The sequence below is a fragment of the Muntiacus reevesi genome, chromosome 13 (genome assembly GCF_963930625.1).
Source record: "Muntiacus reevesi chromosome 13, mMunRee1.1, whole genome shotgun sequence".
NCBI lineage: Eukaryota > Metazoa > Chordata > Mammalia > Artiodactyla > Cervidae > Muntiacus > Muntiacus reevesi.
In genome coordinates this window covers 37,007,090-37,019,899 of record NC_089261.1, presented here as the reverse complement: position 1 = coordinate 37,019,899, position 12,810 = coordinate 37,007,090, and the positions used below count along the sequence as shown (strand labels likewise).

The 12,810-nt window shown below is 33.8% G+C and overlaps 1 protein-coding gene and 1 non-coding gene across 3 annotated transcripts in view; both read right to left on the bottom strand.

Moving 5' to 3' along the window:
- Positions 1-625: 625 nt before the first annotated feature.
- The window catches only part of ADAD1 (adenosine deaminase domain containing 1), a 47,559-nt gene continuing 35,374 nt past the window's right edge, over positions 626-12,810 (bottom strand). For both annotated transcript variants that reach the window (XM_065904736.1, XM_065904738.1), the window contains exons 10-11: positions 11,076-11,208; positions 626-739 (exon numbers count right to left, since the gene is read on the bottom strand). In XM_065904736.1, the coding sequence (XP_065760808.1) occupies positions 626-739; positions 11,076-11,208 (247 nt within the window). The remainder of the gene's footprint in view (positions 740-11,075; positions 11,209-12,810) is intronic.
- Positions 4,763-4,873, bottom strand: LOC136146172 (U6 spliceosomal RNA). Its single transcript, XR_010658911.1, has one exon. It is a non-coding gene; the product is annotated as a U6 spliceosomal RNA (small nuclear RNA).

Here is a 12,810-nt window from a genome sequence, read left to right as displayed (position 1 = left end):
ACAGAAGACCTGAAAATAGGTAATCTTAAAACATTTATAATAATCCTTTACTAATTCAGAATAATTTATCAAAGTATTCCCTAACATGGTTAATATTTCTCTGAATTTTTATGTTCAATTTGAATTCATAAACTTCTCTGACATGAGAAATGACGTTTTAATTACTATTTTTTACTATGATTATTGGAAAATATTAGACATTCAAATGTCTGCTGATTTAATCAACAAATGAGTAAGAATTATTATTTGTAGTCTTGGATTCCAATTTTTAATTAAAAAAATTTTTGAGTGAGACACCAGGACACAGTGAGTATCTTTGCTGAACAAGTAACTTTAAAATACAAAAATTAAAAGAAATTTTCTTTTAAATTACAAAATGGTAATGGCTTTGTAATGTCTATAAAAAATGCAAAATAGCTACATAATGAAGCAGGTAATTATTTTAAAAAAAAGTTCAAAACCCTAATGTTTCAACGTAAATTGACATAAATATTTATGAATTTTCAGCAATCTCTGAACACTGCTATAAAGACTGAAAGCTGAAAACCACCAATATTAAAAAAATTTTTTAGTAGTCAAAGCACACCAAAAAAACGATTTTTAATATGACAATGGATTGCTTAATTCACATACTAAATTGCTCTATACAGGGAGATTTCACAATCCAGGAGCCATAGCCATGTTGCTGTAAGTAGGATTTCAACAAAGTTTTAGCTTCTTGATAGGATCCAGACATACGCTACAGAAAGAAAAAAATAGTAAATTTTAGAATATAGACAGAATTTGGCTTATGAAAATTAATTAGCCTTAGTCATCTTTCTTTAGTTTGACATTATAAACATTACGAAAAATCTTTTTTTTTTTTTTGGGGGGTCCACCTTCAAACTTACAAACTTGATGTTTTTACGAAAAATCTTTCTGAGTTTCCATTTCCTTCAGCATTGTTTCTGAAACTAAAAATTCTCCTCAACACTCCTAAGAGATAATTTTCCTTCTTTTTTAATATTTGTAATTAAAAGAGTAATGATATGCATTACAGAAAACTTGAAAAAGAATATACAAAGAAGTAAAATAACTCACTCATAATTCCCAAACTATAGATAACAGAATCAATATTTTGGCTTATTTCCTTTCACTTTTTTAATAAATAAACATACTGATAAACTTTAAAAAAGAAAAATCACCTTTATTTAGGTATAATTTGTATACCATAAATTCACCCACTGGTAAATTCACCCACTGGGGTAAGTACTCAGTTTGATGTGGGTATTTTAATGAAATTGATATAGGTGTGCTATCATCACAGTCCAGTTTTAAAATAATTTCATTACATGCAAAAAGTTCCACTGTGCTCATATACAGTCAATCTGTATTTCTAAGCCCCAGTCTCAAGCAATCATGAATCTACTTTCTGTCTGCAGAATTTTGCTTTTCGTAGAAATTTCATAGAAAGTGATTAACACAGCATGTACCTTCTGTGTCAGGTTTCTCTAAATTAGCATACCGTTTTCAGATTCATTCCTGCTGTCTGATGTATCAGTTTGTTCTTTATTGCTGATTGGTATTCCATCAAATAGATGTATCACATTGCTTATGCAGTCACCAGCTGATGAACATTTGTGTTGTTTCCAGGTCTTGGCTACTATAAATAATGATGCTGTAAACATTTATGTACCAGTCTTTGGTGGATATAAGCTTCTGCTTCTCCTATAAATATCAGTAGGAGTGCTGGATCACATGGTGAGTATACAAAGCAAACTGTGAAACTGTTTCCCAAAGTATTTTAAAACATTTTACATTCCCATCAGCAGTGAAAGAGGTTTCTAGTTTCTCCACAACAACATGCAGTACAGTCAGACTTTTGGATTTTAGTAGGTGTGAAGTGGTATCTCACTGTGGTTTGGTTTTGCATTTCTCTAATGACTAATCAGGATGAGCACCTTTATATGTGTATTAGCCATTCACATATATTCTTTCAGTTCAGTTCAGTCGCTCAGTCATGTCGGACTCTGCAACCCCATGAATTGGAGCACGCCATATATTCTTTACCACTTGGAAAAGTTGAGTGGTTTGTCCACTTAATGATTTGTAAGAGTTCTTTATTCTAGATCCAAGACCTTTGTCAAATGTATGATTTTAAGTATTTCCTTCCATTCTGTGGCTTGTATTTTCATTTTCTTTCTTTTTTTTTGTATTTTCATTTTCTTAATGAAGACTTGAAATTCTGGACTCCATCAATTTTTTCCTTTATGGATTACATGTTTGATGCCATATCTAAGAAAAATTTGCCTAATGCAGGAAGACAAATTTTGTTGTTGTTGTTCATTTGCTAAGTTGTGTCCGACTCTTTGCGGCCCCATGGACAGCAGCACGCCAGGCTCCTCTGTCCTTCACTATCTTCCAAAGTTTACCCAAACTTAAGTCCATTGAGTCAGTGATGCCATCTAACCATTTCATCCCCTGCTGCTCCCTTCTCCTTTTGCTCTGAATCTTTCCCAGCATCAGTCTTTTCCAATGAGTTGGCTCTTCGCATCAGGTGGCCAACATACTGGAGCTTCAGCATCAGTTCATCTAATGAAAGTTCAGGGTTGATTTCCTTTAGGATTGACTGCTTTGATCTTGCTCTCCAAGGGACTCTCAAAAGTCTTCCCCAGCACCACAGTTCAAAAGCATCAATTCTTTGATGCCTAGCCTTCTTTATGGTCCAACTCTCCCAGCTGTACATGACTACTACATGTACATGTAGTTTGTACATGGTTTGTATATGTACAAACCATAGCTTTGACTATATGGACCTCTGTTGGCAAAGTGACATCTCTGCTTTTTAACACACTGTCTAGGTTTGTCATTAACACACATGTCATAGCTTGCTTTCCATGGAGCAAGTGACTTTTAAGTTCATGGCTGCAGTCATTTTGGAGCCCAAGAAAATAAAATATTTTCCCACATTTTCTTTGCAAGTTGTATAGTTTTTAGCTCTCTTAGTTCTATGATCCATTTTGAGGTTTTTGTATAACTGATATGTCTAGGTTAATTTGTTCTCAAATACCCAACTGTTCTATTACCATTTGTCGAAAAGATTGTCCACTCACCCACTAAATTCCCTTGACACCTTTGCACAAAATCAATTAAGTGTATGGGTTTATCTCTGGTCTCTTACTCTGTTAATTGATCTTTAGGTCTATTGCTACATCAATACATTTTCTTGATTACTGTGGCTGTATGTTAAATTGTGGAAACTAGGTAGGGTAACTCTACCATTTTGCTTCCTTTTTAAAAATTGTTTTGGTTCTTCTATGTCCCTTGGATTTATATCTCAATTCTATAATTAGCTTGTCAACTTCTATACAAATGCTTACTGAGATTTTGATAAGAGTGTGCCTTGAATCAATAGATTATTTATGAGAAAACTGACATTCTAAAAATAGAGTTTTCCAATCTATGAAATGGTATATTTTTCCATTTATTTAGGTCTTCACAAGTTTCTTTCAGCAATGTTTCATTATTTTTCATGTACTGGTCTTATAGTTCTTTTGTTAAATTTATTCCTAATTTTTTATACACTCTTGTGGATAAAATTATTTTTTCCAGTTTAATTTTAGAGTGTTCATTCTTAACATATAGATATACAATTTATTCGTCTATGCTGTTCTTATACTGTGTGCTAAATTCACACATGATATAGTTGTTTGTTTTTGGTAGATTCCATAGGATATTTTACATACAAGGTTATTTATAGGAATAAGGACAGTTTTTCTACTTCCTTTCCAGTTTGGATGCCTTTTCTTTCCTTCTCTTGCCTTACTGCATTGGCTAGAACCTACAGATCAATGTTGATTAGAAGTGGTGAGAGTAATCTTGGGGCAAAGGGAAAGAGTATTCAGCCTTCAGCATTGTCATGTAAACTGTAGAATTTCACTGATGCCCTTTATCTGGTGGAGGAAGTTCTATTTCTTATTTGTTCAGTGTTTCTACTGTGACTAGGTGTTAAATTTTGTCAAATGCATTTATGTACATCTATTGAGATAAACAAACAGATTTTGAACTTAAAAATATTCACATAGTATATCAAATGATTTTCTGGTGTTAAATCACCCTTGCATTCCTGGAAGAGACCTCTTTTGTGTATAATCCTTTCTATATGTTGCTGGATCTGGTTTGTCAATATCTTATGAATTTTTACATTTATGTTCCTAAGAGATTCTGATGTACGGTTTTCACTTCTCATGACTTTTCTGCCCGCTTCTGGTATCAGGTTTTAACACTGCCTGAGTTGGGGCGCACTTGCTCCTCCTGTACTTTGTTAGTTATTTTTTGTATGATTTATGTTAATCTTTGTTTTATACAGTTGATAAAATTCACAAGTGAATCCATAACTGCACTTGCACTTTTCTTTAAAGAATTTTAATTAATAATTGAATTTCTTTATATTAGTTCAATTCAGATGTTTTCTTAGTCAAGTTTTATAATTTGTCTTTTTAGGAATGTGCCCATTTCATCTAACTTGCCTAATTTTTTGACGAAAGTTATTTGTAATATTTCCTTATAATTTTTTTAGCTCTTTGGGCTCTTCAGTGATGACCCTTCTTTCCTTCAAGATTTTGATGATTTGTGCTATCTCTTCTTTCTTAGTCTAAAGGATTATCAACTGTGCTGATTTTTCTCAATGAACAAACTTTTAAGTTCATTGATTTTTCTATTTGTTTTCCTGTTTTGTTTTTACCTAATTTCCAACCTATCCCATATTATTTCATCTCTTTTTTAAAATATTTAACACTTGATGAATTTGCAAGTCATCCTTGCACAGAGGCCATGCATATTAGTCTTCTCTGTACCGTTTCAATTTTAGTATATGTGCTGCCAAAGCAAGCACTCTTCTTATTTTTTTTAAAATACACTCTTCTTCTAACTTCTTCAGATGGAAGCTTAAATAACTGATTTTTATGATTCTCCTTTCTAATATAAGCACTTAAGGCTAAGTATTTCTAAACACTTCTTAATTATATTCCCTAAATTTTAATTTTTAGCCTTGTTGATTTCTAATTTAATTGTACAGTAGTTACAGCATACTTTTTATGATTTCAACACTTAAACTTATTGAGACTTGCTTTATGGCCTACATGGTCTGTAGTGGAGAATGCTCCATGTGTATCTGAAAAGAAGGTATATTCTGCTGTTGTGTAGAAAATAGTGTTTGGTTTGGACTGCAGTATTATTCAAGCCTTCTATATTCTTACTGATTTTCTCTCTAGTTGTACTATCAATTACTAAGAAAAGAATATTAATTAAAACCTCCAACTGTAACTGTACAACTGTCCATTTAACCTTGAAATGCTAACAGGTTTTGCTTATACATTTTGAGGTTCCATTGTTATACCCACATAGCAATACTTACCTAACTGTTGTGTATTAACAACATTTGGAACAACAATAGTGTATTTTTACCACTAAAATATTACTCTGTTTCTTCTATTATTTCTCATCTTGGTGTATGTTTGACAATATAAACACTCCAGCTAATTTATTGCTATTGTTTGCATGGTATGTCTTTTTTTATCCTTTATTTTCAATCTATTTGTGTTTTTGAATGTAACTTGTCTCTTGCAGAGACCATATAGCTGGACTTTGCATTTTGCCCAATATGACAATCTCTGTCTCTTCTAGAGCATTTTGTTGTTGCTCAGTGTCTAAATCGTGTCCAGCTCTTTGTGACCCCATGAACTGCAGCACTGCCAGATTTCCCTGTCCTTCAATATCTCATGGAGCTTGCTCAAATTCATGTCCATCGAGTCTGTGATGCCATCCAACAATCTCATCCTCTGGCACCCCCTTCTCCTCCTGCCCTCCATCTTTCCCAGCATCAGGGTCTTTTCCAATGAGTCAGCTCTTCACATCAGGTGGCCAAGGGATTGGGGCTTCAGCCTCAGCATCGGTCTTTCTAATGAATATTCAGGCTTGATTTCCTTCAGGACTGATTGGTTTGCTTTCCTGGCAATCCAAGAGACTCTCAAGGGTCTTCTCTAACACCACAGTTCAAAAGCATTAATTCTTCAGTGCTCAGCCTTATTTATGGTCCCACTCTCACATCTATACATGACTACTGGAAAAACCACAGCTTTGACTATATAGAATTTTGTCAGCAAAGTGATGTCTCTGCTTTGTAATATGCTGTATAGGTTTGTCCTTTCTTCCAAGGAGCAAGTGTCTTTTAATTTCATGGCTGCAGTCACCATCTGCAGTGATTTTGGAGCCCAAGAAAATAAAGCCTGTCACTTTTTCCATTGTTTCCCCATCTACTTGCCATGAAGTGATGGGACCAGATGCCGTGATCTTAGCTTTCTGAATGCTGAGTTTTAAGCCAGCTTTTTCACTCTCCTCTATCACTTTCATCAAGAGACTCTTTAGTTCCTTTTCACTTTCTGCCATTAGATTTGGTATCATCTGCATATCTGAGGTTGCTGATATGCAGTTATCTCTCAGCAATCTTAAATTCCAGCTTGTGAGTCATCCAGTCTGGCATTTCTCATGATGTACTCTGCATATCAGTTAAATAAGCAGGGTGGCAATATACAGCCTTGACCTACTCCTTTCCCAATTTTGAACCAATCCATTGTTCCATGTCCAGCTCTAACTGTTGTTTCTTGACTTGCATACAGGTTTCTCAGCAGGCAGGTAAGATGGTCTAGTATTGCTATCTCTTTAAGAATTTTCCACAGTTTGTTGTGATCCACATGGTCTAAGGCTTTAGTGTAATCAATGAAGCAGAAATGGATGCTTTTCTGGAATTCTTCTACTTTTTTTTTTTTAGGATCGTATTTTAGGATTTGAAATAGTTCAGCTGGAATTCCATCACCTCCACTAGCTTTGTTCATCATAATGCTTCCTAAGACCCCCCTGAATTCACACTCTAGAATGTCTATCCCTCAGAGAGTGACCACACTATCATGGTTATCTGGGTCATTAAGACCTTTTTCATACAGTTCTTCTGTGTACTTTTCCCACCTCTTTTTAATCTCTTCTGCTTCTGTTAGGTCTTTCCCATTTCTGTCCTTTATTGTGTCCATCCTTGCATGAAATGTTCCCTTAGCATCTCTAAAATTTTCTTGAAGAGATCTCTAGTCTTTCAAATTCTATTGCTTTCCTCTATTTTTTTTTTGTTGTTGTTGTTGTTGCACTGTTCACTGAAGAAGTCTTTCTTATCTCTCCTTGCTATTCTCTGGAACTCTGCACTCAGCTGGGTATATCATTCCCTTTCTCCCTTGTCTTCTTTCCTCAGCTGTTTGTTAAGCCTCCTCAGATAACTTTGCTTTCTTGCTGTTCTTTTCCTTTGGAATGATTTTGGTCACTGCCTCCTGTACAATGTTATGAACATTCATCCATAGTTCTTTAGGCACTCTATCAGATTTAATCCCTTAAATCTGTCACTTCCACTGTATAATCACAAGGTATTTGATTTAGGTCATACCTAATGACCAAATGGTTCTCCCTACTTTATTCAATTTGAGTCTGAATTTTGCAATAAGGAGCTCATGATCTGAGCCACAGTCAGTTCTAGGTCCTGTTTTTGCTGACTGTATGGAGCTTTTCCATCTTTGGCTCCAAAGAATATAATCAATCTGATTTCAGTATTGACCACATGTGTAGAGTCATCTCTTATGTTATTGGAAGAGGGTGCTTTCTATCACCAGTGCGTTCTCTTGGCAAAACTCTGTTAGCATTTACCCTGCTTCATTTTGTACTCCAAGGCCAAACATGTCTATTACTCCAGGTATCTCCTGAGTTCCTACTTTTGCATTCTCATCCCCTATGATGAAAAGGACATCTTCATCTGGTGTTAGTTCTAGAAGGTCTTGTAGGTCTTCATAGAACCATTCAACTTCAGCTTCTTCGGCATTAGAGGTTGGGGCATAGACTTGGATTACTGTGATGTTGAGTGGTTTGCCTTAGAAACAAACCGAGATTATTCTGTCATTTTTGAGATTTTAGAATATTCAAATATTCTAAATATTCAAATATTCAATTATTGATAAGTGGCTTTATGTCTGCCATTTCACTATTTATTTTCCAAGTCCTGTCTCTTTTATTTCTTTGCTGCTTTACTGCCTTTTGGTCATTTTAAAAATGCATTTTTTAGGACAGCATTTTAATCCCTCTGCTGATATTTTAGCAATAGCTTTCAAGTTATTGTCTTCATGAGTACTTCAGGAATTACAAAATGCTTCTTTTTCTTACCATAGTTTACTTCAGATTAATACTGACATAATCCTGGTAATACACAGAAACTCAAGATATTCTCTTTGTCTTGGTCTTAATCAGCTTGTTTATGATGTATCTAGATGTGAATCTTATTTGTTCTTTCTTGGGATTTTTTGAGCATCTTGGTCTGTTAATGTTTTTCATCAAAAATTTCATCAAATTTTTTTCAGTAATTTCTTCAAATATTTTGTTGATCCTTTTCTCTTTTCCTCTAGATTTTCTAGTAAACATAAGTTGGTACACTTAATATTGTTCCACAAATCTCTGAAGTTGTGTCAATTTTTCTTTTATTTGCTTCATTCTGTCCTTTAAAATTATTTTATCTTCAAAGCCCATTGATATTTTTCTGCAATCTCACATGTACTATTGAGTCCATCTAGAGAATTATTCATTTCATTTATTATTTATTGTTTCAGTCCTAGAATATTCATCTGGGTTTTTTTTTTCCCTGAGTTTTTAGTTTTTTGACTTTTGCATTTTCTGTGTTTTGAGTTTCTATTTCTCTGCTGAGATTACCTGTTTACTGAAATATTTTTACACTTTCCTTTAATAACTTGAACATATTTCTAACAGTTGAAGACTTTGCTGTATTCAAAATTGGAAACCTCTCAGAACCAGTTTCTTGTGAATGTTATTCTTCCTAAGTATACATTTTATTTTACTTTCCTGTTTTTACATATCCCATGATTTTGGGGTGAAAGAGACTTTTTGGATAATATAGTAACTCTGGATTCTATTTTTCTACAAGGTTTTGTTTTTGTTTCCTGCATGCTGAAATTGTAAGATCTGTTTTCACCTATGGTGTGTACTGTCTCTTTCCAGTTTCTGTTTTAGCCTGGTTTCCTAGCAGTTATCCTGTATCTGCAAAGCTTGGTGATAAGCAAATGATTTCAGTAGGCATTACACTCAACACTTTAAAGTTATAAGGCTTCTACCTTCTTATGATCAATTAATTTGGGGAGGGATCTGTGGTACAGTGTATTTAATGTTGCAGGCAGTTCTATTTCACACTTTTCACTCTTTACTGGGTTCTCTTGAGCCTCACTTGCACGTGAGTGTAATTTCTTGGTCAACCAAGGATATATAGAGAATTTCTTTCAACTCTTCCATGGCTCTTTCATTTCCAGTATCTACCTGTCAAGTTATTCTTTTGTATATCACTTGCTCCAACCAGGACTGCAATCTTGCATCAGTTATTGATTTTTGCCATTTCCCCCCCTACCAGGTTTGGCACATTTAGTTGAAAAAGTTACAAATGCTCACCTCTTGCCCAAAGTCAAGTCCAGAAAATCTACTATTTTTGGTGGCATTTTCAATCTCATAAAACTATAGTTCTTGCCATTCAAACCAGCAGAGAGGAAGGAGAGAGAACAGGATCACCTTTGGGCAAAGGTTTCACAAATTCCTGCTGTTCTTTCTGAGAGTTATAAGTTTTACAAGAATATACAATTTCCAATGTGTTTTCTGCCTTTAGTAAATTTCCAGAGTTGTGAAAATGGTTTTTATCTTTTGACTAATTTGTCCAGTTAATCTCTGTTTTTTTTACAGAGATGACTTGAAACCTCTTTATGCAGCCAAAATCAGAAATTATCTAAGGTAAGCTTTGTGAAAACGGTTTTTATCTTTTGACTAATTTGTCCAGTTAATCTCTGTTTTTTTTTTTACAGAGATGACCTGAAATCTCTGTATGCAGCCAAAATCAGAAATTATCTAAGGTAAGCTTTTATACTTAAAAATGTGTGTATATACAAACTAACTACCATTAATATTGATTGCTTTACAGGTTTGAGCATTATACAGTTTGAGCATTAAGATATTGGTGAAATTAAGACTTTCATACAATACTATATTGTTACTGAAAAGGAAATTAGGTTATCAAAAACAATATGTATTTCATAACTTGAAAACATGGATATTTCATATTATGACACAGCTCGGTTCATAGTATGCTGAATAAAAAGAGTCAACTAAAAAGCACATCAAGTATGAGCACAGGGCTTTCCAGGGGGCTCAGTGGTAAATAATCTGCCTGCCAAGCAGAAAATGTGACTTTAATCCCTGGGTTGGGAAGACTGCCTGGAGAAGGAAATGGCAACCCATTCCAGTATTCTTGTCTGGGAAATCCCATGAACAGCAGAGCCTGTTGGGTTATAGTCCATGAGGTCACAAAGAGTCGGACATGACCGAAGTGACTTAGTGCACACATACACAAAAAATATAAATACATGACAAGAAAATGAAATAACATGCTTATAAAATTAGGAGTATTATACTGGAATAGTGGGTAGGATTACAAGCTGTATTTCCCATCTGCATTTAAGAAAGATTTCCAAGTTCTCTACTCAAATGTGCATTGTTTGTAATACTAAAAAAAGTGTAATTTTAAAGATATAAAAGGCTGTCTATATATCACTTAAGCCCAAATCACAAACTCAAAGGTGTTTCACAACTTAGGAAGATAAGTAAAGTAATTTATATGAATATAGTAATGCATTATTTTAGAATACTGAAATACTATAGCTAACATAGTTAATATCATACACAAAAGACATTTTTTGTTTCCCTGGGTATGACCAGCAGGTTTTTAGCAATATTGCCAAGGTTGGTACATACTATACTGAGGGAGCTACTAAAAGTGGTAAAACTTATTCACATATTCAATTTCCAACATACCCATTTAAAAACTAATTTTACCACTACATGGCAATATCAGGAATTATTTAACCATTATTTTGCTATGTATCATCATCAAATTACCATAGTATTATCGTCTTAAAATTTTTATTTCAATGATCAATTTCATTCTTTTAAAGATTTACCTTAGCTGCATGATATGTACTGGCTTCAAGTATATCTTCTTTTTTAGCTTCTTTGGCAAGCAGGTTAAATCGACTTAACATCGCAGCCTTACAAAGCCGACTTGCCATTGACACACCACTTTTAAATGGGGAACTAAAGTAGAGAAGAATGAAACAATCACCAATCATTACTTAATGATTTATGTTAGCACTTATAGGGATTAAAATCAACACGAAATGTATATTTATCTCAATTATGCACAGAGAAGATAGTGAAATTTTCTATATAAAATTATTCTGAATATTTAACTGCTTTCTGAAGCTAATTTCTTTGATAAAACTAGTTTATGTTATCAGAGTATTACATTAAAAATTAAAGCAAAAGATGCATATTTGGAACATTTCTACTATTTGAGGCAAAGTTAATCTATAGTGATCCAAATTAAGATAGTGGTTCTGCCAGGAATTGACTAGATGAAGGAATAGAAATCTTTTTTGAGATGCAGAAAGCGTCCTGAATTTTGACTGGGGTAATGATTACACAGGTGTGTATATATACACACACACACACACATATATATGTGTGTGTGTGTGTGTGTATATATCAATTCATGAAATTATACATTTTAATGTAAATTTTGACTCCCTAAAAAAGTAAAATATATGAACTTCATCACCCTTCATATATATATGTGCATTTGTGTACACATGTAAACATATTTTTCTATGTTTTTAATAAAAATAGGTTTACATATCATAGCTTTCTTGCTCTGTAACTCTTTCCCTTCATTATACCTTCTCAGTTGTTTTTGTGATAAGATTGCAAAAACTATCAAAATCCTTTATTCTTGTCTGCATGCTCTTGACAATATAATTTTTCAGATTCTTCCATCAACAACTATGACTTAATCTTCCTTCTCTTGAATTTGGACTGGCCTTGTAACTTGTTTTGGTCAATAAAATACTCTGCCAGTTGCAAGCCTGGGCTGCAAGCAGTTTTGTGTTTCTATGTCTGGGAACTCCTTCCTCTACCATATTAACCTGCTGAGATTGGTCCACTAGAAGATGAGAGCCCAGTTGTCCCTCTAAGATCAGCCAAGCTGCTTTACAGTTGACCTACAGCTGACCCCACACACATGGGAGTGCTTGACCAAATCCAACTCACATGACCTAGGGACTCGGGAGCAGTAAAAACTGGTTGTTGTTTTAAGCCTCTAAAACAATAGTATATGCAGCAATAGTTAACAGACACTCTTGTTAACAAAATGTACTAATCTCTATATACTAATTTTCCACCATGATACTTTTTTTGTGGTGGTTTTTCAGATGATTCTCTTGGACTTTTCAGTTATAAAATGATACCATATGAAAACAGTCATTTTACCTCCTCCTTTCCAATATTTTGTGGCTCTCCTTTCTTTTGTTAAATGCATTAAACAACATTTTAAATAACAACAAAACAGTAAATAATAATGTGCTGTTTGGGATGTTAGTAGAAATGACTCTGAGATTTCATCATGAATCATGATGATACTTTTGGACTAATAAAAGATACACTTTAGTCTTAACAAAAATATCTATTCCTTTCTTATCGGGTATCTTTTGTCTAGAATAGTTGTAGAGCTGTACTGTATGTCTTCTTGGAATATAGAGGTGAAATATGGTGTTTTTCCCTACATCAATTAATGTAACAAATTTATTAATAAGAGTTTCTAATTTGGTATTTTTATTATGCTATTTTCCTCATAGTTCTAGA